This window comes from Rattus norvegicus, chromosome 8, assembly GCF_036323735.1.
Source record: "Rattus norvegicus strain BN/NHsdMcwi chromosome 8, GRCr8, whole genome shotgun sequence".
Lineage (NCBI taxonomy): Eukaryota > Metazoa > Chordata > Mammalia > Rodentia > Muridae > Rattus > Rattus norvegicus.
This window is the reverse complement of record NC_086026.1, coordinates 126,650,409-126,675,636: the sequence shown is the minus strand read 5'-3', so window position 1 is coordinate 126,675,636 and position 25,228 is coordinate 126,650,409. Positions and strand designations below refer to the sequence as shown.

General features: G+C 42.3%; 2 protein-coding genes across 22 annotated transcripts in view; one reads left to right on the top strand and one right to left on the bottom strand.

Annotated features, from left to right (window-relative positions):
• Positions 1-841: 841 nt before the first annotated feature.
• On the bottom strand, positions 842-24,369 carry Azi2 (5-azacytidine induced 2). 3 transcript variants are annotated; one of them, XM_006244032.5, is made up of 9 exons: positions 24,010-24,146; positions 21,894-21,979; positions 16,606-16,826; positions 14,539-14,664; positions 13,856-13,955; positions 12,954-13,102; positions 8,712-8,806; positions 4,228-4,343; positions 842-1,671 (listed from the first exon to the last, which is right to left on the bottom strand). In XM_006244032.5, exons 3-9 carry the CDS (start codon positions 16,819-16,821, stop codon positions 1,259-1,261), a joined length of 1,215 nt encoding a protein of 404 aa, XP_006244094.1. In that variant the 5' UTR covers positions 16,822-16,826; positions 21,894-21,979; positions 24,010-24,146; the 3' UTR covers positions 842-1,258.
• The window catches only part of Zcwpw2 (zinc finger CW-type and PWWP domain containing 2), a 144,416-nt gene continuing 143,554 nt past the window's right edge, over positions 24,367-25,228 (top strand). For 13 of the 19 annotated variants that reach the window (XR_005488692.2, XR_005488690.2, XR_005488689.2 and 10 more), the window contains exon 1: positions 24,582-24,720. The gene's annotated coding sequence lies outside the window, so the exon portion shown is untranslated. Of the gene's footprint in view, positions 24,526-24,581; positions 24,721-25,228 lie in introns of those variants that run through there. The other 6 variants (XR_010054511.1, XM_063266478.1, XM_063266476.1 and 3 more) reach the window with 3 other exon arrangements.

The following is a 25,228-nucleotide window of genomic DNA, read 5'->3' as shown; positions in this document are numbered from 1 at the left end:
CAGGAGAAATGTGTTTGCTTTCTTATTACACAGTTAGCTCCTTCTGTGGGAGCCTGGAGTCTTGCATTTGTTTTATGCATATTGGGCCTTGTTGTATTACTTGGCAGGAGCCTGTACTCCCTTGAGTCAGCCGTGCTCATTGGTCAGAACACATTCCAGCATCTGACATCAATCCCATTAATCACGGGCAGGCGTGAGTGAGATGACTCAACAGTGAGCAGTGCCGGCTATGCATGGTATTCAGTGATGAGAGGTCGGAGATCCTCTGAATTCAGCATACGTGAGATGCCAAGGACAAAGTCCTCTCACATCAAATAGGTAGTGCATGATCACTAATACTCTTAATGCTTCAACCTTGAAGGGATTTAGATGAATTTCCACATAAAGCCATCTTCTTTCTTTACTTATTTACAAGTGATTGGCCACTTAGTCTGGGGATATTTCGTAATTGTACAGCACAAAATTTAGTTCTAGATGCAGCTAATTAGCATTTACTTTCTCAAATGTCATAGTCTACCAGCCTGTAAGCTGCTCTGTGGAAAATGAACAGCCGTCTTGCTGATGACAGCCACACGGTGAGTTCGCCATGAAGCACTGAGGAGACTGCCCTGCTGTGAGAGGCTCTTTCTACTTTAACTGGGCATTGTATAAAGCTCTAATAGTTTACTCACATACCACATCATTTTTAAACTATTTGGGATTTGAATATACTGGGGAAAAGTTGGCTTCAATAGTCTTTAGTTCAAGTCTTAAAATTCAAATTGCACTTTAAATTTATATATACAAACATTTTACTTAAAAATGACTTTAAATCTTAAAACTTGAAACAATAGCACAGAGGTGTCATAACCTACTTTTATTCCATATTTCAAATCTTTATGCATCAGGAAGTTACAGAAGCACAACCTAGTCACACTCTCAATTGCTTCTTGATACAATCTGAACCAGCAGACATGGTTTTTCTCTTATATTAAAGGCTGCTTTTTATTTAATGACTGGATATTTAGGCAGGTCATAGTTTATGAAACCATGTCTAAAATTTTCATTTCCATTCGTGTTCCAAGAAGCAAAAATTTGTAATTGTTAGCAAAGGTCCAACCGCGGAGGTTCCGTTCCCATACTGGAAAATCAACTACATACATAATGCTGCAGACTGTACAGATGTACACACTGGAGAGCTCCACAGGACGTCAGTCAGAGTCCACTGTCGGTCTGAGAGAACCAGTGAGTTAGTGTCCCGATCAAAGCCCAAGTCAAATTAACTTTTGTACAGGCAGTTCTGATTGTGCTGATCCAGGTAATGCAGGGGTGGCAGGTTGGGTGAAGGTAAGATTTTGCTTTTATTTTCACCAAATGCTGTCTCACTTGATTTAGGAGGGCTTGGGAATACCCAGGAGTTATCTTCCAGAGAATTTCTCCCGTAGGAGTTGTGCTCCTGAAAGTCTGCACCGTCATTAGGAGTCAGTCTCTCGTTGTCTGTCCATGACTGAAGAACTGCTTTGTCTGAGAAAGCCTTCCTATCTCCTGGTAAAGTGGAGGGTGGAGCATAACACGTAGCTTTGCCATGTGGTGACAAAGGGGGATGTCTTTTGTAAGCTGCAGTACAATTTGCCAAGTGCAATTTTGCGCTGTCTCTCCCAAGGTCTTCAACACATCCCACTTGGGTACAGGCTAAAAAGAAAGCACAGCCATGCGTCAGTCTTCTAGCTTTTCAGACTGTAAACATGTCATATGCCAGTTTCACAACTGACACTAAAATTAGCATTTCCAATTGGGAAACTGATCTGAGATAACTTAGATCTGTGTTCTCGGAGATCACATATTTACTGACCCTGAGCTAAGGTCATTCACCAACCGCTTTGCTTTAAAAAATGGATGTCAGAATCCTTTCTTGCTTTTGTCATCCTGCTGATGAAGAATGTTTAACTTTTTTTACAAGGCAAAGAGAAGAAAAGTTCTTGGTCTTTAATGTGGTTAGTGAAAGTTTGTTTTTAGACCACAGTCTAAAAAAAGTTGTGTAGAATTAGGTTTAAAATATATTCTTTTGCTTACTGAAACTTCTCAATAGGAGAGGGCTCAAAAGTAACTTATTTTTATAAGTATACCTTGGATTCTTGAGAGTCAAATGAAAATTTAGCATGTATTCAAAGGCTTTTGTGGATAAAATAATTGAAATAGAAGCTGTAAGTTCAATTTCTTAGATTAAATATAACAGTAAACATAATAACTCTGCTTTGGTCAACAACAGGCCAACTTAAAAAGTAAATAAAAAGGTGTTTCAGACATACAGTGGCTTAGAAAGAGACTGCGCTGAGGTTAGTATCTAGCTACAGCCAGCATCCTGCAATCATGCTTCTCAGTCTGCCACAACTGAAAGCTAATTGGCTTTATGTTACCTAATACGTTGTGTGTGTGCACTCGAGTGTGTGCGTGTGTGAGTGTGTGCGTGTGTGAATGCAGGTACACACATGAGCATGAAGGTCAGAGGACACATTTCTGGAGTGGGTTCTTCCCTTCACTGTGAGTTCCGGGAGAGGCAGGTCCTCACGCTTGCAGGTGGGCTCCTCCACTTGCTGGGCTATCCTGCTGGCCAACCAACTCACTCATCATAGAAACAAATGGAAACATCTGGGTAATGTGTGGAAGGGGGTGGATAGAGTGAAAGAAATTCATTCTTCTGGGGAACAGTGACGGACGGGTTAGGGATAAGTGAGCCATAACCCAGTCTACTTAAAACAAGAGCTGTAGGGACTGGTGGCTGTGCTTAACATTGTCCAGGGAAATGTTCTAGTAACTGATAGTGCAAGGGCATCAAAAGACTGTATTACAGTCAACTAAAAGGAACACAGGATGGGAAGTTAGTCCCCTTTATTAGTCTCCAGAACACACTATTTTATGATGTAAGCAGTTGCACTGACAGCATACTCAGTAACAGCCGAGCCCCTGTATGGACAAGTCTTACTTCTATGGTACCTCCACAGTACCTATGGTACCTTCAGTAGTAATCTTAGCAACTGCAAAAGGGCAAGGGGAACTACAAAATGGGCTGTTTGCTCAAAATCACATTAATTTGCTTGATTCTTAAGTACCCAACTCCACAGAAATCAAGAGACTTTGAATTAATTTTCCCCCCAATGTCAAACATCCCTTATAAACACTCCTGAGAATAGTTATAAACAGTTTTTTGTTCTCCTTTAGGACAAGCAGAGATGCAAGTAACAATTTTAAATTAGATGATGACCACCTTTCGAAGTCACACCACATTCCTTTGAAATGTAAAATTTAAAGCATAAAGGTATCCTGTATGCTTTGGATGTAAATCTATCATGTAATGTTGAGTGCAAGCACAGACTGTTTCCTAAAATATAAAACAGCACTGGCAAATACCCACTGCCAACTAACACAGAACTCAAAAAGCTTGAGTCAAACATTGTCTTTAGAAAGAAAGCAGTGGCTGGATGGTAGAGACACAGGCCTTTAATCCCAGCACTTAGGAGGCAGAGGCAGGCAGGTCTCTTGTGTTTGAGGCCAGCCTGGTCTACACTCTCAGACAGACAGACACAGGCACAGGCACAGGCACAGGCACGGGCACGGGCACGCGCGCGCGCGCGCACACACACAAACACACACACACACACACACACACACACACACACACTAGAGATAGAGGGAGGGACAGAGAGAGAGAGAGAGAGAGAGAGAGAGGGAGGGAGGGAGGGAGGGAGGGAGGGAGGGAGAGAAGAGAACATATGAATATATTGTTCCAGGACAGTCACAGCTACATGGAGAAACCCTGTCTCAAGAAAACAAGCCAACCAACCAACCAACCAAAGCAGTGGAAATTTTGATTGAGTCTGCCTTCAAATCACATCCTATAAGAAAAAGAAAAGTTTGTAAAAATGAGTCAGAGTTATTTTGAAAATAAAATCTAGGTTTCTGGTGTAGTTCACAGTACTGAAATGAGACTTTGGAGCTTTTGAACATCTAACTAAATCCACATAGCTGTGGTAAAGGCCCCTGAGCACAAACCTAACACCGTGGTCATACACACATAAGCAACACTTGGCTGAGAGAAGTCACAAGGGGAAAAGAATACAGCACTGAAGAAAAACCAAGGCGGCACCGTGCACGTGGGACTGCCCGCCCAGAGACTGCAGCCGGAGCAGAGCGTGAGTGGGCAGCTGCTGCTGTGGCTGCAGGCGTCGTTCCCAGCCGGCAGTGACTTGCCTTTGCCCGCAGCTGCCGTCTTCAGCTGTCTGAGCAGCTCGGCTTGCACCCGAGTCACCAGGTGTAGGTTAGCCATCTCCCTCCTCAGCTCCCAGTACGCGTGCTGCATGTGGTCACTGAAAGGGAATTTTAAAACCAGTTACACCCATCCTTTTTATGAAGGGCAACAACTTTACAATACAAACAGGTTTACATTTATACTTTCATGACAATATAAATGAAACCAAAGGGTATTTATTTAGAATGTTGTACGGGGAAAACCTAGGGATAACACTGCTCTGCTGTCAGGCAGTAGCTACTATATAAAACAGATCATGGAAAATACTCTAACCAGTGAGCTTACTGGCTCTATCAGAACCAAGGATTGCTTTTAACCAATAATGTGCAGGGCTGTTAATATAATTAGTAAGGAGTATGTCATCCCTTAGTCAATCTGATCAAGAACAGAATTGCATTCACTCTTGTACAGTCTTGGGCTTCGTCTTTGTCTCTGGATTGCTCTGACACTGTAAAATGAAGCCACATTAAGACAAGATTCATGCATTCCATTCTTTATGTCTGACTGGGCTGTCTCGTACTGTTGGTTCTAAACCAATGTGACGTGACAGCACAGACATGAGGAGTCACATGATTCCTTAACGAGGCAGCAGCTAGAGAAGCGGGTTACAGGAGACAGAGCTTCAAAATGCCTTTCCAGTTTTACAATTAAACGAATCTGAAACTGTCTATAACTAGTTATAAAAGCTTTTATTTTCCATTAAACCCCCGAGGCTCATGACTTCCTTTAGGTTCTTAATTTTCAACTAAATGGACTAGAACCTTCAGCATATGTCCTTATGTTATTGTACAGCGACACCTGAAATAGCCAATATAAGAATAACCGACTTCAGAGTATCACGACAACTGCCACTGTCAGGGATGTTAAGTGGTATGAAAATCAAACTAAACAAACACGCTACTTCCTGTTGCAGTTTTTGTCTGTCTAGTAAACACAACTTAAACTTCAAAGGGATAATCTTGAAATCTGAATCTGGTATCTAATTAAAGAAGCAATAGATATTTAAAAACAAGTAGGTCAAATTGTGTGAGGTAAAATTTTACCTCTTTTGACTTCTACCCAAGTTAGACTATAACTATTCTAAACAGTGCAGCGAACTCTATTGCTTTGGAGAAAACCTAGTATTTTAAGTATCTTTGGTGTATTTTTGCCAGTAAACACTGGCTATGCTTTTTACAATAACTGTTTCATAGTGAAGTCTGGCTTCATGGTGTAATTCTGGACATTCCATGCTTGTCAAAGGGTGACTCATTATAAAGCAGCAGGTGGAAGTGTTGTACACATGCTAACTTAGGCACACAGGCATGAATAACAGTTTGAAAATAGTTTATTATCCTTATAAAATGGTGAATCTGTACCTGACTTACAAAAAAGAAAATACTCATGATAATACTTGGGTACTCAAACCCCAAGTACATGTAATCACTCAAATAGCTAGACAAAGAATATGATGATAAAGAAGTTACTATACATTTTAAAAGTTCAATTTAATGAAGACTACTTAAAATTAGATTAGATAGAACTACATCATCAACTACCCTGTTCATCACCTACACTAAAACTACAGACTAAAAAACACAGCTACGACTGGGCAGGAGAAATGGCTCAGTAGCTCAAGACTGCTTACTGCTCTTGCAGAGGACAAGGATTCAGTTCCTAGCATCCAACCGCTTGTAATTCCACTTGTAGGGCTCTAACTCCCTCCTCTGGCTTCTATGGGCTTCGGCATTACCATCCCCATCAACTCACGCAGGCTCTACAACATGCACATAAAAAGGCGTGTCTCTCAACACCTTCCAGACTGGCACCTGACCTGAGTTTTAACTCCTGTAACCAACTTAGAGTAGAGATGAGAACTGACCCATCCACTGAGCTGCTTCGGACGCCCACACAGGCTCTGTGGCGCATGTGCACACTGCCACCCTAGTATCTAAGATTGGTACTAATTACAAGTCTTCCTCTATGGATAACAGAATAATTCCAGGTTGCTGTAACATCAGAGTGTTATAGTCTTTAAAGTGTGTAAAAGATTCTATACAGGGAGCAATGTTTAAACCTTTAAAAACAGAGCTGAAAAGGCAAGTTACTTCTCCACTTCTTAGCAGTAATCCCTGTGAATATTGGGTGTTTTATCCAAGTGCTTTTGAGACTATATGTGGACTGCATACCTACTTTCTTAAATGCAAGTACAAACCTGAACTTGCTCTAAATGACCTAAAAAAATGTCAAGTATATGGTTGCCTCTAAATAATGTATATAGCCGTTTCTTGAGTACTAAAATTCTATTAATCAAATTGTGAGCTCTGAAAAACAGTAATGTAAAACATAAAAACATAAGAATAATTATAGTTGAATACTCATTATGTATGAGACACTTCACCCATTTTCTTGCACCAGCCTGGCAAAATGGCTGTGCTGGCTGGGTTTATGTCAATTTGACACAGGCTACAGTCATTGGAGAGGAGGGAGCTGCTATTGAGAAAATGCCACCATAGGATCAGGCTGTAGGCAGGCCTGTAGGGAACTGTCTTAATTAGTGATTGACTGTGGGTGGAGCCATCCCTGGGTTGGTGATCTGGGCTCTATGAGAAAGCAGGTGAGAAAGCCAGGGAAGCAAGTCAGTGAGCAGCCGCCTCCATGGCCCCTGCATCAGCTCCTGCCTCCAGGATCCCACCCTGATCTTTGATGATGAAGTGATGTGGAAGAGTATGCTAAATAAACCCACCCCTCCCCAAACTGTCTTGATTATGATGTTCATCACAGCCACAGTAACCCTGCAGAGGACAACAGAAAATCTCATCTCATTTTGTTCATGAAGAGACAGGTTCAGGAGTCAGAGTCAGCTCCAGGCCACAAGGTTCCTTTCTCGAAGTGTGGTACTTGTCCACTCCTAAGTACTGACCACACTGCCCTTTTAGGGACCCTGTGTCCTACGGGCACTGTCATGTATACACACCAAAGAACCTGTACAGTGGCTGATGCCCACACAGACATGCTCAGCCCATGTGTGAACTTCTACCTGACTTTGGTGTTCCGGAGCTTGTCAGCACTCATGAAAGCACTGCCCGCCCTGTTTAGAGCTGACTGACACTTTATACCAACCTTTTTGTAAAAGAAATGAACACTGTTCATGTCTAAAAAGTGCTACTTTTCTCTATGATTTAACTTTCTTTAGCATTTGACAATTTACAATGTTTCCTAAAAGCAATGGTTCTCAACCTGTGGGTCGATATCCCCTTGGGAGCTGCACATCAGCCGCCCTGCATGTCAGGTTTTTCCATCACGACTCAGGACAGAGGCAAATCACAGTCATGGAGTAGCAATGACATAATTTTATGACTGGGGTCCAAGCAGGAGAACTGTGTTGCAGGATACTTGTTCACACTATGTGACATTGTGTGTTTACTCGGAAAAGAGCTGCTTCTAGTGTGGCATGGTTTTAGCCTTGGCGCACACCTCTATCCCTCTGGCTGGAATACACACACACTCCTAGCACACACCTCTATCCCTCTGGCTGGAATACACACACACTCCTAGCACACACCTTTAATCCCAAACGATGAAGGTAAAGTTATTTGTAGAAGGAAGCACCCATACTTGAAAGTGATGTCTAACTGAGGGGCAGACAATGTGACAAATCCTACTTGACAGAAGAGGATAAGCCCAATGCTCAGAGGGGGAAAGGGAAACTATGTCAGGGGCAGCGCAGTTCTAATGGGACAGGTGAAGACAGGTGAAGAAAGAATGAGCCTGAAGATTAGAACAGTTGCCGGTAAGTGTAAGGCCAAGCAGAGCCTTTTGGGAGAGCCTGAGAGACAGAAGCCAGACTACAATCAGTCTGTTTGGAGAGGAGTTTGAGCCACAACAGCTGAATTGAACCACCTAGCCAGAGGTTAGAAAGAACTAGAAAGGGTGAGCTTATTCAGTAGGAAGTCCCAGAACATTCTAGGCCTAGATAAGATGGTACGAAGACTAGAAGTTTCCAGGACTGGGCCTAGGTTAGCAGACAGAGGCAGTGAGCCTCCAGACAACAATTAATTCAGGAGAATAAAACATTTACAGAACTATATTAAAGGGTTGCTGCATTAGGAAGGTTGAGAACCATGGCTTTGAAGGAACTAAAAGTAAAGATGGGATTTGTTACAGAACTAAAAGATGTGTACTTTGACAACTGTGATTTCTCTCAAACAAATGTCTTTCAAGTATTTTTTTTGACAGGCTGGCATAGCAAGTTAGGTTGGCAAGTAACCATGGAATCATTTTTATAACTTTTTATAATCATTTTTATAATCATTTTATAACCATATAATCATTTTTATAGTTATCATTTTATAACTATTTTTATGCAGTGGTCAGAGATTACAGCGGCACACAGAGTGCTGCTCAACTTAAGCCACATTAGAAAGGTAGAATGCACGCAGGAGACCTGTGGTGAGGGCCCTGGTGTGGAACGTGCTCTTCCCTCGGCAAGCTCGGCCTGATGACATCTCTGTCCTGCAGAATGTCTTCCTGAGATGGACCCTGTCATGTGTTTAAAAAGGAAAGGACAGGAATTATTTCAATTTTTTCAGTTCTTCATTTACTACAGATGTTCAGCATTCATAGAATACAGCTACAGTTGTATAAAGTATAAGACTACATTTTAGACTCAGTTTTGATGAGACACTGCCAGCTGTCCCTGTGTGACTCACTTCCGGTCACCTGAGTGTTGATGCTTTCACTCCCTGTACACATGCCTGTGGAGTTGGAACCTATAAACACACTTCTGAAGATACGCGAAGGGAACACATCTATCACATCCCTGCTCAAAGGACATCTATGTCAACTCTATGGGGAAATGGCAATTTCTGCACACAAAACCGGCAGAAAATGAACAAGCATAATTTATGACAGCATAAATTCCCCCCTAAAGAAATTTCTTGTGTGTGCAAATACTTTGGTCCATACTTTCAAAAGCAGATGATTTTAGTGTGAGAGAATGCTACTCTACCTTGAGAAGAACCACGAACCGTGCTGGAGCAGCCCTGCAGCTACTGAGCTTTATTGTTTCTCATGGACACCCCATGGACCCCGGTTTAGAGGTAGAAACGGTATATGTTACATACACTATTATTTAAGACACTGTGCTACATTAGACAAAGAACCATTCCCAGTGAATATAGCAGTTCTCTGCAAGTGTCCTCGTTTTCTCAGTGACAACAGAGTTTGATTTGGGGTTTGACACAGTGTCCCCGGCTTAAGCCCACACTTCCTAAACTGCCTTGCAAGGCATGGCTTCGGCAAGAACGTCTTAAAGTCCCCACACCCTTTTAAGTTGTTTATATTGTAGGTGTGATACAATCAAACAAACACCCCAAGCCAAACCAATACAAAACAAACCCTAAACCCCCACATCTATAAAAGATACTTTTAAATCTAATATATTCAAGATCTTCTGTATCATAACTATTTACAATGTATTCTTATTCAAGAATCTGTAACAACACATCAATCTCACAAGTATAAACTCACAGGAACTGCTGGTACAAGTGGAAACACCAATATTTACTATTCAGTCTTACTTACATGACGTAATTATAAACTGGGCAGAGCAGATCACTCCCACAATCCCAGTACTTGGGAAACTGAAGAGGACTGCCCTGGAGTCAGGTCAGCCTGGCTCCAGAGTGAGTTCTTGGGCCAGCTTGGACTATGGTGTGAGACTCTATCTCAAAAACTACCATAAAGGTAGGTAGGCGTCCTTGGTATTGTTCTTTACTGCTCTCCATAAGAAATAAAACTGTCCCCAGACAGCCTTTAGTTTTTTGTATCACTAATTAAAAACCATGTTCCTTAGTGTATACTTAAAACACACGTGCTTCCAGGAAACGTTCTTTAAAGCCAACAGTATGAAAATACAGTATATTACAATAGGAACATTTCACACCAACTGACGGTTCAGAAAAGTTGACTGGGAAGCACCAACAACACGAGTCCTCACAAGGACCGCCCCAACGCAAAGACCTTGCCTCACAGCAGGTATGCAGGATGCACTGTGTTGAAGGCCACTCTAAGGAATTCATTGCAGGTTTCACAGGTCCCTGCAATATAGCTTCTCTGGTACTTTAACAAACTGCAGGACACTAACTAGAACTCCTCACAGGCTATTTATTTTGAACCACTGTTTCTTACTTCACTTTGGCTGACTTTGAAGTCTCAAAATCAACTGTTGTGAATGTGAACAGTGAGGATATAAAACTGGAAAAGCCCCAGCAGAAAGGTCTCTGAAATGCTGACCTTATTAACAAGAACCACTAGTGGACAAAGTTGCTAATGATCAAAACCAGAATGCTACTACTAGTGTGACAACAAGGGATGTTGTCACACACCTAAAGTATGTGTTATATAATGTCTTAGCATTTTAAAATATGGCCAGAGTAGATACAGCAAGTTATTAATGTGAACATGGACTTCTTTCACTGGCTCATTCCTACATTCCCATATCCAAGAGGATTCTAACCAGATCCAAAAGGACATAAAACACCATGGTTTTAAGTTGGAAATCTTGGAAAAATGTCACTTCAATTATTCTCAGTTTGCTTCATGATCCCAGTTTGGGCTTTTCCACTTCCCAATCTCCTGCTGTCAGTAATACACACTACAAAAACAGACAAAACGCTCAGTTTTTTTCTTTTCAACATTTCTCCCTTCATCTCACATAAAAATCTTAAAAGTTTCCTGCTTCTTGGAATTAATGTCATCACCAGTTTAACCTGATGAAGCTAAATATTTCCTGAGCTTCCAATAATCCCTGTCTCTGAACCGCATGCGGCAAATGTAAGCCAACACCGTCTTCATTCCCTAGCGCCACCTAGTGGAGCACAGGAGTAATCGAACCACAACTTGACTCTCTGCCCCCAACAGACTCAACTAATGGCACTGCCTTCATAGATTCCTCTAAACAAAGTCGTTGGCTTGATTTAATGTATGAACATGCTCTGTCCAGGTAGTATGCTAACCTCTTTTTACAATCCCTAACTTAATGTTTATGAAAAGAGGTACTCTATGCCTTTAGAAATAAATTTCCTGAAAGTTAAAAATGACATTCCTATTTTCCATATTTAATAAAATCACAATAAGATAAAGTCCCATAATCACATGGGACTGTTTCTTACTCTACAGTGAAATATACTATGTGTAAAATGTAAACATACTCTATGTATTAAAGCTATCAATTATTTCATGAAAAGTGTAAACACTGACAATTACTCAGAGCTTTGCAGTGCAATCTTTTTGTGCAAGCAGCTATTCTAAAAGGGACTTGCTAGTGGCTATGGTAACTGGGAGTATGGAATAGAATACTGGAAGTCTGAAGAAATGGTGTGTGACCAACTACACACTTAAAGGTAGGGCAGTGAAGTTCTGCAGTCAAGTAATAAAGAAACAAAGCCCACTTGGGCTTCAACCCAACTAGATAGCAGTATGTGGTTTCTTTTATCAGATCCAGTTTCCAATGTGGCTCTCACGTCCAGTTCAGGTGAACCACAGAGGAAGCAGAACGCTGCAGTCTTCCTTGAAGCTCACTCACTCTCAGCCAGTGGTCACTGACAGAAGTGAGATGTGTAAGCAGCGTTCAAGGCCGCCTGGGATGTGGGTACATAGAGAGGAGAGCTCGTAGCCCCACTTTTAGAAGGTGACCTGCAAAGGAACAAGGTGAGGAGTTCTCTCAACCGTATGCAAGGCTTTGACGGGCAAACGGCTGAGCTGAAGATTAACTGGCTGTGATTAGTTTAAACACACAACTACCCAATACTTTTGCTCATGCTCCCCTTTCTCCTAACTGTCCCCCTACAGTGGACAGACTCCTGGGGAGGAGCTAAGAGGCCTGCACAGCGGCAGACCCGGCACGTGTTTCTGTTGTTGGTTTTCCTAATTTACTCTCAAGCTGGCTAAATCTATCCGTCTTCTGAAAGGAAACAGGCCGTGTAAGTCAGGCTTCCTTGTTAGCGTAAGCTTGTTGTTTTTCAAGCATTCTATAATGTAGTCTCCTATGTTCAAGCTAACCAAATTGTTAAATAAAGGGCAAGGCTTAGACTAAGCGCTCTTTAAAATGTTCAGACATTCAAAACAAGAGAACTGGAAGGAAAGGAGTTTGAAAAACTGTTAAAACACCCCGAGGTGCTTGACTAAGGACGTCCCCCACAGGCTCACGTATTTGAATGCTCATCTGCAGTTGGCAGGACTATTTGGGAATGGCTGGGAGGTACGGCCCTGTTGGAGGAGCTGCGTCAAGGGGAGTGGGCTCTGAAGTTTAACAAGCCCATGGCATTCCCAGGTAGCTTTCCTTCTCTTTCTACCTTGTACTTGTGGATCAAATGTGAGCCATGAAAACCATGAGTCCAAAATTAAATGCTTTCTTTTGTCACAACAACAGAAAAGTAACTAAGACACAACCCAACATACATTTTAAATCAAATCGTAAAACTATATTCTGGGATAAAAGTGAATGTGCAGAATGAATGGAATTTCAGCAGCAACAATTTCAAGATAAACATGAATTTTTCAGGAAATGAGACTATTCTATGGTTATAATTAATTAATCTATGATTTAGTACTTAGTTACAAATCCTATATTTGATGCACAAAGCACACAGATGTTCTCCTCCATTTATTAACAATGTTTGGGTACCGTCTGTCTGGCTTTCTGTAGCTCTGTTCTGAGGTCACTACATTCTTTCCTCAGTAGTTCCAGCTCTTGTTCCAAACCATGGATCTTCAAGTCACAGCTTAGCTTTTCCACCTCCCAGTTGGACGAGGGTGGATTTAAATTCCTCATCACTAGAAAAAGGATAGACAACAAAATAATTAACTCTGCTTTTTACACCAATTACAGTCCCTAGGTGACACCAGTACAAGTGTCAGTAAGTGACTAGTACTAAACATGCAGGTTGAAGGCTCAGTGTCACCTACTCCATCAAGGTCTGAGACTTGACTGACAGGTCTAACATCGCGTCAGAACAACCGTACTCACAGACACCTGACTGTGGACACAGAACAGCTGGAGCCTACGTTATCTGACTCCTTCATTTCTCCAGCTCTGGGAAGCCCCAACCATTTTCCTGGAAAGGGTTTTTCAATAGTTGATTCTTTTGCTTAATTAATAAGACTGTTGATGGGAACAAGACTATTCCAACTCCCAGAAGACCTTTCCATCTCAGCATTTTATCTGTGCAGTTTATCAACTTTCAGGAAGAAAAAAATCACGAGTCTTCTTGAAGCTGCTCCATAACAAAGTGTTTAACCAGGGGCGGCAGTGATATCAGTAAATGAGGAGATGGCAGTGGGGCGAGAGCCCAGTTAAGTAAGGGTGAGGGCTTGTCCCTCCACCCCTTTATCACACACTGCCCCTGAATAGACACACCACAGCTTCTGTAGGAAAAGTACAATTTTCAGCTACAGGAAGTTATGAAAAAAAGAAGAGAAAAAAAATCAAGGCTCTATCACAGACAGAGGGCACTTGTGGATTTCACACAACGGAAGATGGATCGGTTTTCTCAGGGGAGCTGAACATGGAAGCAGGAAGCGGCGTACCCTGCTGCGTCTCCACCTCAGTTCTGAGCTGCAGGAGCTCTACTTCTTTACACTGCAGCTGCTCGGTCAGCGCTCTCAAGGACTCCGAGTTGTCTTTACTCTAGCCAAGGGGGATGCCAAACGACAGTTAGTAACGCCTCATTCATATACCCATATCCATATCTATATTCGTATCTATATCTGTATCTATATCCATATCTATATCTATATCCGTATCTATATCTATATCCGTATCCATATCATTCATATATCTATATCCGTATCTATATCCATATCTATATCTGTATCTATATCCATATCTATCTCCTAATTTTTAGGTCAATACTGAGTAAACCTCATTCTAACGTTTAAAAACAAGATGGAAAAAAATTCTTTCGGTTTCTTAGGATATCACTGTTCACTCTACTAAAAGCAAAACAAAAGCCCCTAGTGACTGAGTGACGACCTCGCCATGACTGTTTTCAAAGTAAGTTAGTGATGCTGAGACATCGCTTAACATGCTTAGAGCTGAAATCCTGAAATTCTAAGTATTTTGTACATTAGTGGAAAACATAGTTATTAAAACTTTCCACATCCGTAAACACATATATTTTAATTAATAATTGTTTAACCCATTATTTTAATTCTAAGCCTCTTGCTAGACAGACAATTCAATATAAAGTCTTATCTTCGAACCAACTTACTATCTTCTCCAGTCTGCTCTTCAGGTTGTCTCTGTCGATGCAAACCTCCCGGTAAGCGTGGTAGGCCTTGTTCACTTGTTCTCGGCCCACAGAACTTGTTTCTTCTTCTACTCGAGCTCCAACAAGCTAATAACAGTAAGAAATTAGGGGGCAAATCTTCAGTGGGAGTTCTGTAGAACCAAGTCAGTCCATCTCCAGATGGCTCTATATCTTACCCTACTCAGTGTAATGCAAGGCTAAAGCCTACCTTTGGGTATAACGGACTCTCTCATTGCCACGCAATCTTTATTAAGAAGACAAAGAGTAAAGAAAAAGGCAAATGCTTTGTTGCTCATCAGTAATGTATGCTTTGTACTGTTCGCTTTATAACAGACTCAACCATCACACTATAGTACAGCATTATTGTCCTGTGACGTGTCTGGGGGTTTTCCCAGTCTACAGTATCTCATTTCTATCATCAGAAAAGTATCAAATCATACTTAAGGAATAGACATGTCACTTCATTAAACCTCACATACTCTAAAAACAGAAATTAATAGGCTGGTCACTATATGGTCACAACATATAGATTTTTTTATGTTAGCTTATGTACTAAATTCCACGTTTCTATTTAATTTTAAAAGCATAACAATTAGTTATAAAGTTACACTCAGTAATTTATCTTAATAAATGAGAAATATACTTAGTTACTAAGATAAAATTAGTAAGAAACTGTAATACTACTAATAAATGACTTCCTTTGTTGTTCCAACACAACAAACAAATTAAATTCTAACAACCTCCACCCTCAGTTTTAAGTACAGGAAAATCCTTTCTCTGATTGCTAAGAACTCCTTTCTTTGACCACTGGAAGGAAGCTCTTGTGTTTGTAAGACACAAATACAAATCTGAAGAGCTATAAACCAACTCAAATCTTGCAATGCCATAAATGGGAACTAAGAAAAACTCCAACATACAAAATCAACTTAAGTCTGATGATTTAGAATGCATTTAAATAACCTTATACAGCATTCAGGAATGCAACACTCAGCATAGAAAAACACGCCATTAGTAGCTCAAAGTATCACTCCTACTTTGTGAGAAGAAAATCAAAAAGAATACAGAAGTATTCTAGTCCTACAGTTCTACTCTGGTGAAGAGCTGGTTAAACACAGTGAAGCAATGTCACAGAAGGTCCCCCCCATCAACAGTTTCCTTTACTAGTATTTTATTCTTTTGTACAGATTTGAAAATTCTAAGTTACATATATATAGCAGGACTGGGTAACAGCTCAGTTGGTAAACTGCTCATTGCAGGACTCGAGTTCAATCCTCAGGTAAAGCCAGGTGTGGTGATGTGTACTTGTAATCCCACTGACAGGGACATGGGGACTAGTCTAATTAGTAAGCTCTAGGACCTGTCGGGACCGGACATCCGAACTAAGCAAAGCTAGAGCCCTCCCCTGAGCAGATCCCTGAGAAGGGCTGGACCTTTTCAAAGAACATGTCCCCGGAAGACTGTTGCCTCAGTGTCTAAGGAGAATATCTTGCAGTTTAATGATTTACCTTATGTCCTTGGGCACTTCCCAGTACTCCCCCGCCCTAAGCTTCAGTTCCTGCTTCAATTCCTGCTTCAGAGCTTTAAATGCTGTCCATTCCTCTCAATAAACGAGACCTTGACAACAGAACCTTGCTTGGTCTCCTTCTTTTCTCCCCCTCTTGACCCTCAGGTAGTGCCTCTTTGGGACCCTGAATAACTGGACCTGCTGGATGGGTCAAGGACCCAGTGAAAGGTCTGTCTCAGAACAGAAAGTAGAAAGCTCCCGAGGCACTGAGAGCACAGCAATGACAGCAGGGACTCTGACAAAAGGACAAGCACATTTTTGGAAGACAACATCTTAAGTTGTTAAAATCTAGTCTACAGTATCACTGAGCACATGGTAGGGCTGACACAGCATAGTTAATTTAATAGACAAGAATTTAGAAATTCTTACTTATTCTTGGAAGACTGTTTAGAAATTTTTTAAATTTCAAATATTTGGAATTATTTTTTATGTCAAAAATATAGTCAAATGAGAGGGGGAACCACCTTTTCTTCCAAAGCCCTTATTCTTTTCTTTAAGAAGGAGTTTTCTTTCTCTGAATCCTTAAGTCTCTTCTTGATGTCTTCATAAGCAGTGACCAGGGCAAAATGGGAAGCAACAGACTCATCTCCAGGATACGCTGAGAGTGGGGTCACTGCCTCTCTTTTGTGGGCCTTCTCATGATTCAGAATGCAGATGTCATCTTCTACCAGTGTGTCCATGGCAGCTACGGAGAAGAAAAGGTATGAAGGTTATCTGTCTTTGGTCAGTGGGCAGGGGAAGGAATGATGGATTCACAATGTGAATACTGAACGTCACTTCCAACTATTTTCTTTCAGGCAACACAGCGTCGTTGCTGTACAAGCACAGCTCTCCAGGTCAGTTGCTGTGTGACTTGGTGGGACAGCTGATAACGGGATAACCGCTCTTAGAGTTGAAAAATGGAAAACGAATACAGACAAACACTTAGAACCGTAAACAATTACTATAGACAAGGTCTATGAAGGAGTGAAGTAAGACTGAGAATGGGTCAGCAGTAGAACATTTGTCAAACATGAATCAGGTCCTGGGCTGATCCCTGATCCCTGGCTAAATGAAAGTGTCAAGTACTGTTTAACCTAAAAGAACACTACACACACACACACACACACACACACACACACACACACACACACACACACACACGTATGAAGATAATATTATTATATATAATGCAGACTAGTTTCAGGAGCGGTAAAAACAGTGCCCAGACTATTCATCTGATTTAAATAAAAACCCTAACCCAAATGGATGGAATTTAATGAATTGAGTATCCTCTAAAAACCAAATACTAATAAACTGCTCTACAAAGAAATAATTTTAAAGACCCGAGCTTTTGCATTTCTGTTTTAAACAAAGTTCTAAATCAATTGTTTTTACCATTAATCATATTCTAAGCAAAAACACAAAATAAAACCTTCATAACCCATGTGAGAGACAGGTATACAGAAAAAAATAATCATTATACTGTATAGGCAAATAATATATCTGAAAAAAATGCAAAGTGTTCTGGAGCCATGTAGGATGATGTCACAGGTGAGGCAGGCACAAGATAGAAGGAGGCCTGTCATTGGACAAGAAAGAAGGATGGGCGGGAGAGAAGTTTGAAGGAAGAGGAGGAGACTAGGACAGAAAAGAGACCGGTGAGAGAGAGGAGGGAGAGAAGCCGTGGCAGGACAATATGGCGGGTGACGTTAAGATTCCACGCTGTACCTTTACAGGTTGTTACGAATGTTCTTAAGGGATGGATGGTACTGGGCTTTCTATGTTTAAGTGGGCAATTATATCTTACCAATTGGGTCAAAGGTTATTGTGTTGTATGTTCTTTTATGTGAGGGTTTGAGTGTAGGAAAGTGTGTGGCGGCAAGAGACACTGGGCCGCCAAGGAGTGGGGATGTGTTTCCGCCAAGATACCTAGCAGACATCTTAGGGCACCACGGTGCAGGACCCAGTGAGGTAAAAGACAACCATACTTTTTTTATTTTTGTATTTTTACAACAACAGAACCAGAGGGATAGTTTGCAAAAAAGGCACCAAAATGACATCAGTTTACCCTTGCAAGTGAAGAGGGCATGCTGACCCTTACACTTAAACCTTTACATGCTGCTAGCTTCCAGCATGTGAACAACTCTAAAGACATGTAAAAGTGTGGGGAGAAAGGAGCTGAGAGGGAGTGACAGGAGGTAAAGAGGTAACTGGAGATCAAGTGAGATGATTCTTGATGAAGAAGAGGGTGTCAATTTTGGCCCTTATTCTATAAAATCGAAAGCCCAGACACAACATTTGTTAAGAATACTCACAACTGTTATAGTCCACAGTGGCAGTGTAGATGTGGTATATCTTTCAGAGGTGGGGGTGTTATGGAGGGCCCTCAGGTCATTGGAAGCATATCCTTAAAGGAGTCTCTTGGACCCTGGTTCAGTCCTCAACCTCTTTTCCTAACTTCTGATGGGAACAGTTTACTCCTCAGTGACCCATCATGATGGACCACCCATTTACCCTTGCTAGAGGCTGAAAGTTCGGGCACCGATCTTTATAAAAACTCAGAACTTCTAAAACGGTTACCTAATAAGGCTTTCCTTTCTTCCTAAGTAACCCTTCATAGTTACCTCCCACCAGCCATACAAACCAATTCAGACAATCACCAATGAACTACTTGGCACTATGCTTGCATTTATATCTTCATGGGTACACTACGAGGTATAAAACCTTACTAAAGCTTTTTTTTACAAATGAGAAAACTGGGCCATAAATGTAGTCAGGTGAGATTAGAGTGCAGTGGAGGCTGTTTGATTTTAGGACCAGAGTTAGTAATATTTTCCCCCACAATGAACTTTTCTTTAGAAAACCTTACATTTATCATGACTCTAGAGAATGGGTAGGTAGCAGACATCTGTAAGCATAGCACTTGAAAGTCTGAGGTAGAAGGACTGCCACCAGTTCAAAGCTGCCTGGGCTATATAGTGAATTCCAAGCAGCCTTGGGCTAGCTACAGTATGAAACCGTGCGACAAAATGTATTTACAAAACCAGCCAGCTGGCTTTGAAGTTTGATTTTTCTGGATAAATGGTACTATATTGAAATGGATCAAGCTAATGTTAACACGTACATTTAAGAAACTCATTCATAACTACTCAGAAAATACAATCACTGGAGATTATTACACTGCGGCTGAAACTCAGTGGGAGAGCATTTTCTAGCATACAGAAGGTCCTGGGTTTAATCTTTACCACTACAAAAGAGAATCCCACCACCCTTATATCCCCCCAAAAAATTAACTGAAAGACTCAAATTTTTTGATGTTTTGAATATTCCTTAGCCAGAACTGGTTAATAATTCAAAATTTAATCAATGTAAACATATTCTCCAAAGACAAGCCTAAATGGGTCCCTCCTCTTTGTAAAAGTAAGTTTAAAAGTGGCAGTATTTCTTTATCCCCAGCTAGCTTCTCTAGGGCTGAGACAAAGACTGTTAGATCTCTTTAACTGAGCTTTACTGTACAATACCTGAGTCACTGATCTATCCTAACTGTCTAACCTAACCCTCTCCCTCCCAGCCAAGACCCTACATCGGGGTGCTCTCCCAGGGTGTCTCCAGGATGCTGAAGTCCCGCCCTATTCTTTCTTTTGCCTGGCCATTGGTTGATCAGCTTTTATTGACAAGTCAGAGAATAAATATGGAACAAGGTTCACACAAACTTCAGACTGGAGATACTTAGAATAAACATCACAATGCTGTGTGTCGGGATTGCAACTAGATAAGGGGACAGAGAAATCAGCACTTGAGTAATACAAGGGTAATTGTTATACAGTGCACAAAAACATTATGTCTACACCTCTCAACTATAAAAGCAGTAATGAAGTAGTAATGTATTCCAGGGAATGCAGTAAACAGGTTTCGTTTTTTCAAGAGCAAGAGGATGGTGGAAGCAGTCTAATCCAGTGTTTGACAAGGCGGAGACTATAGCATAGACTTACTGGCCGTCCTGATAAGAATATTGTGTGGTTTTACTGGAGATCCATGTAAATCAGAATATCTGGGTTGACAACTTCAAACTGTACTCTACAATAAGCATTCCAAGTTATGTTGAGTCCTATTCTTATTTGAGAACTATTATGGAGATGCAAAAGAAGTAAAGAGTATTACATGATTTATAGAATCCAAATTATAACTAGTGTTCTTTACTATCTACAGGCAAGGTTAGTTTTGTGGTATCAACTGGTGACCACTGACCTTTTGCATTAAGATAGTAATAGTTCCGGAAGTATTTGAGCGTAATCATTGCATCATGAGTGTTAGAGAGTAAGGTATAACACACTTAAATGCTACAAAAATAGCTGTGTGTGCAAACATCTCGTGTTTGACAATGCCATACCTTAGAGTATAGAGTAAATGACTATATTAACATTAGTTTACTGTATATTAACATTTAGTTTAGTGTAAACTAAACATAAAGTAGAGGAGGAACAGGAAGGACTGAGGTTAATCATGCTGCCGATTACTGCGGAGAGCAGTAAAATGCCAGGCATGGTAATGAGCAGTTTGCCAGATAAGGTGGGTAGTGTCTATGACCAATGGAGACATACGTAGAAAAAGACACTCAATCATTACTAATCAAAATTATTTGTAATTTCCATCTTCACTGAATCAATACCGAGATGGCCTCTATCAGTCTATATATGATGGGATTTGATAAACAAAACCCAGAAATATCTCCTGACACAAGATTTATCTTTTTTCCAAGGAATTAATGATTATTCTGCCATTTTCAATGCCTGCCTTTTAGATAATTTGTCAGGTGCCAACCACTCATGCTTGTACATATGTATTCCTAGTTTTTAGGTGGCTACTATTAACCCAATTTACAAAGCTTAAAAAAAATCAGAGATCCACTTGAGCTATGATCCTAGATAACCTACCTCCTAAACCTTGGGCTTCTTTTTAATACAACTACTGTGACATGACCTGACCTCCCCACAGCCCTCCCATGCCCATGCGTCCTACCCATTTCCTTTGGTGACCCCCCCCCCCCGCCCCAGTGCAGTTGTGCTGCCCATATGTGCCATGCATGTGGGCCATCGACTGGAGCACTGGCCATCTCTGCAGTAGCGAATGATTCTGCCTCCCTGTCACTATCCATCATCATAACTCCTGAGGATGGGGTAAAGCCTGAAGATTATATACCCTGTCCACACTGGGATTTTGTGTTAAGTCTTGTAAGGTAACAAGAGCTGCTATGAGACCACGACTGTGATGAGCATCTGGTATTAGAGGGCAGCTTTTCACAGCACCTCTCTCCTTCCTTCTGCTCTTTCTTTTTACCTCCGTTGGTCCCATTCGGGGTTGAGCATGCAGACTCTTAAACTCTCCTCACTGTGACCCAGTATACATCTCTCTGCTGACCTATACAAATGGAAGTTTTTCTGATCAAGTTTTGACCCAGTACAGATCTGCCCATGCCAGCAGCAGGATTGACAGAAAGAATTTGGGTTGAGTGGTCTGGGCCTGGGAGGACGCGGAAGCTCTTACCTGCCTGCACTGGGAGTTCTGCAGATGGGGATGTGAGTTAGACCTAGTGATCAGGTCAAATCTAGGTTCTTTTCAAAATAATCTGAATGTTGTGATTGTAATTGTTCCCTGTAAGAATCCAGACAAGGCACTGTCTGTAGTACAATGGTTCAGAAACTCAAATTCTAGTCTATGATCTATCACCTTGATTATCACCACTCCAGCTCTTAGATCTTAATTTTCATACCTGTGTGCGACAGAGTCGGAGTGTATCAAGATATCATCTCCTTGTATTACCAAGGCGAATTTTCAATCCAAATACAGAAAGGGAACCTGAACAGATAAAAAGACACTCAAGAGTTGTGCCAGAAACTACTAAGTTGAATAAAGACCTTATCTTGACACTAAACTTGGCTAGAAAGGCACCATCAACAGCACAGGTGAGGAAACTGAGGCATAAAAAGCTGAGCACACCTGTCTATCATCATATAAGGAAGAGCTGGGCTTTAACCAACGCCTATTGTGCATTGCCTGAAGTGAGTCCTGTTTACAGTTTCCACTGGCTTTCTATCGCTGAAAAGCCAGGATATTCAAGAACCTACTTCAAACAGGTTAGTTAGAAACAGTGGAGAAAAAAAAGAATACATCTTAGAAAACCAGGAAATAACAAGGTCTTCCTTTTCTTTTGTCACTTTAAATAATAAGGGGCAGGAATGGCTTCTTCTCTAAAAGGGATACCTGAAGTGCCCTTTTTTAACAATGCCAGCACTTAAATCTTTGTGCCTCAGTAATTAAATGCTCTGTAATTCATTAAGTGTTCAAAACCAGTATCAGACATATAATATGAAAAATGCCAACTTTTGTTTTTATGCTCCTGACTCACTGACTGCAGTAATAGAGGTCAGTTTTTATGGCTGTGCAATCTTAAGACTCAAGCACAGTACAGTTCCAAGAGCAGGCCTTCTTTCTACTCCTTGTCTAGAATAATGTATCTCAACACAACCAAACACCTACATTAAATGTTAATAACATTTCCTGACAATAAAAACAATGTCAGTTTAGAATGTAGGTGCCATTAAAGTTATGTTGATCCCATTCAGCTTTTCCTTAAATCATACTGTTTCACTCAGGAAGCATGACATGCTCTGGTACCATTAATGAAGCACTTCTGGTAGAGGTGCGTAGATGCTAGAAACTGTGCCTCGCCTTATTTTTTTCTTGAAGATGTCTCATTGTATAGCAGTGGCTAAACTGGAATTCAGAAACCAGTCTGCCTCTGTCTCCCTAGCGCTGGGTGTATTAAAGGCATGTGCCACCCACCCCTGACTTGCTCTTAAGAATGTATTAAGTCTACGTAAAAACAGTAAGATGGGTAAGCACGCTTCAATTTACAGGTGAAGTGATTTAACATACAAATAAGTTACCAACTTCGGAGCCAGCATGGCTCTTAGAAACTGTATCTGGGTGCCTTGTGAAGTAAGCAAGCACTGTGCTTCAGAAAAGGGGGAAGGAGAAAGTCAGAGTAAGAAGCTTAACCTTTTCCTCCTGGTAAACGAGGAAGTGGAAAACTCAATGCTTATAATCCACTCCCACTTCCATGACAGCATGCTGCCTTTTAGATATGAAATGCTCGACTTTACATGAAAACCACCATTTACAAACCTAGGGCAGTCAACACTTCATAGCCATTCAGTGAATAATTCCAATTAGTGCCCATTTGAGACGACGGAGTGATCACTATGGACAGGGTAACGAGAAAATTTTTTTGAGAACTAGAAATGAAACTATGTTTCATTTTGTTCAATCTAACTTAAAATTCAAACGCCGGGGGCTTCTTCCGTATTTTAAGAGTACAGATCAATTTCAACCCCAGTGTGTCAATGTTTTTGATCATCACATGGTATTCTGTTCTGATTTCCAGTAGCTTCCGTGGGTTATTTTATCTTACTTTTGAATATTCCGAGTTCCTTGCGAGGAGGGCTACAGTTAGCCTACCCAGCCGGAAAACGGGACTGAAACACACAAGTTAGACTGACGGTCACTCCCAGACGCCACCAACACTACCCACGTCCCTCTTTCCCTCTCCGATATAAATGCCACCTCAGTGCAGGAATTAAAACTGAAGGCGTTCCCCGCGAGCCAGAGCACGGACAGAACTTGAGCAATCCCTGAGCAGCGAAAGCTAAATGGAAGAGCCTGTGGCAGCCGGGCTGTGGGGCTGTGTGGGAGCGATGCTAGAGTGGGCCGCTCTGACCAGCAGAGGGGCGCCGGGGCGGAAAACGACGTGCGTCTGGCCAGGCGACAGCCACCAGGCCCCTCCTGGCTGTCTGCACCGTCCGGGCGAGCGCGAGCGATCCACTCACCCTGAACCCTGGCTACGTAGGGCGGTCCCCAAGGCCACCGGGTTTCGCTTCCCCGGTGTTTGGAAGCCGGTTGAAAACAAACCGGGTCGCCAGGGGTCACCACGGGCTTCCGGTTTCCTCGAAGACGCCGCCGCTTCCCCAGTCAAGGTGGCCGTCACAGGTGCACGGAGGGAGTCCCATGTCTTCCGCCGCGGCTCCCGCAGTCAGGGGCCCTGGAGGTCACGGACGACCGGAGCAGGGGCGGCCAGGCCTGTTACCCAGCAGCTCGCGCGCCAGCTCCGGGGCCGCCGGCGCCCGCTGCCCTCTTCAGGGGCGGCGAGGCCGAGAGGGTTCTAGAAGGGTCTAGGAACGCCCCGCAGCCCACAAAGGTGTCGCCGCTGCGCTCAGGCTGTGTGCCAGCGCAGCGTAACGAAACCGGAAGCCGGACCTGAGGTCTAAGGGGGTGCCGCTAAGCGGGCGGGGTGTACTACAGGTCCCGTGAGTCTCTGCGGGAGGCTGAGGCGCACTACGAGTCCCGTGAGTCTCCGCGGCGGGGCGTACGTACTACCAGTCCCAGTGGTCTCCGCGGCGGGTGAGGCGTCGCGCCCAGCCGCGGGGAGGCGGAGTGGAGCTGAGAAAGCGTCGCAGGCCTGCGGCTGTTGGGCTGAGGCTCGCGTTCAGGGCGCCCTCTAGCGCGTCCTTTCCACTCAGCGGCCACTCGGATTCCGTGAGGTGGGTCCGTGCGGCTCAGCTAGGAGGCGCGCGTCACCGAGGAGGTGTTAACCCGAGAGCTGATGCGCGTCTGGGTCCCAGGAATCTCCACTCAGGCCCGGTGTTCCGGGTCCCGTGGCGGTGTCCTTGGGTATCTTTTAAAGCAAAGTCGCTGTGTATTGCTCAAGATCCCTCGCTGACTCAATTGGGGTACCTGCATGCTCTTCTATGTAGCGGGAGAAAAAGGCGACCATGGCCAACTCTTGACTGGCCACCTTAGAGCGGTCCCCTCTCTTGGTTATTATATGTAGGTGATGATCCTTCCTTTTTTGAGGCAGGGTCTTATGCATCCCGTAATGGCCACAAACACGCTTGTCTCCGTCACCAGGTGAAGCATTTTAGTCATCTACAATTCTCCATGCCTGTAGTTTGCTATATATAATTTTATATTTGGGATAGGGCCTCAAGTAGTCCAGGCTACCCTCAAATTCTTGATTTTTTTTTTTTTTTTTGGTTCCTCCTGCTTCTG

Coding starts and splice junctions, on each gene's coding strand:
- Azi2 (XM_006244032.5), bottom strand. CDS start 16,821: ATGGACACACTGGTAGAAGATGACATCTGCATTCTGAATCATGAGAAG. Junction 13,956..14,538: donor AGAGCAGACTGGAGAAGATA/GTAAGTTGGTTC, acceptor CCCCTTGGCTAG/AGTAAAGACAACTCGGAGTC. Junction 1,672..4,227: donor GACGGCAGCTGCGGGCAAAG/GCAAGTCACTGC, acceptor CTTTCTTTTTAG/CCTGTACCCAAGTGGGATGT.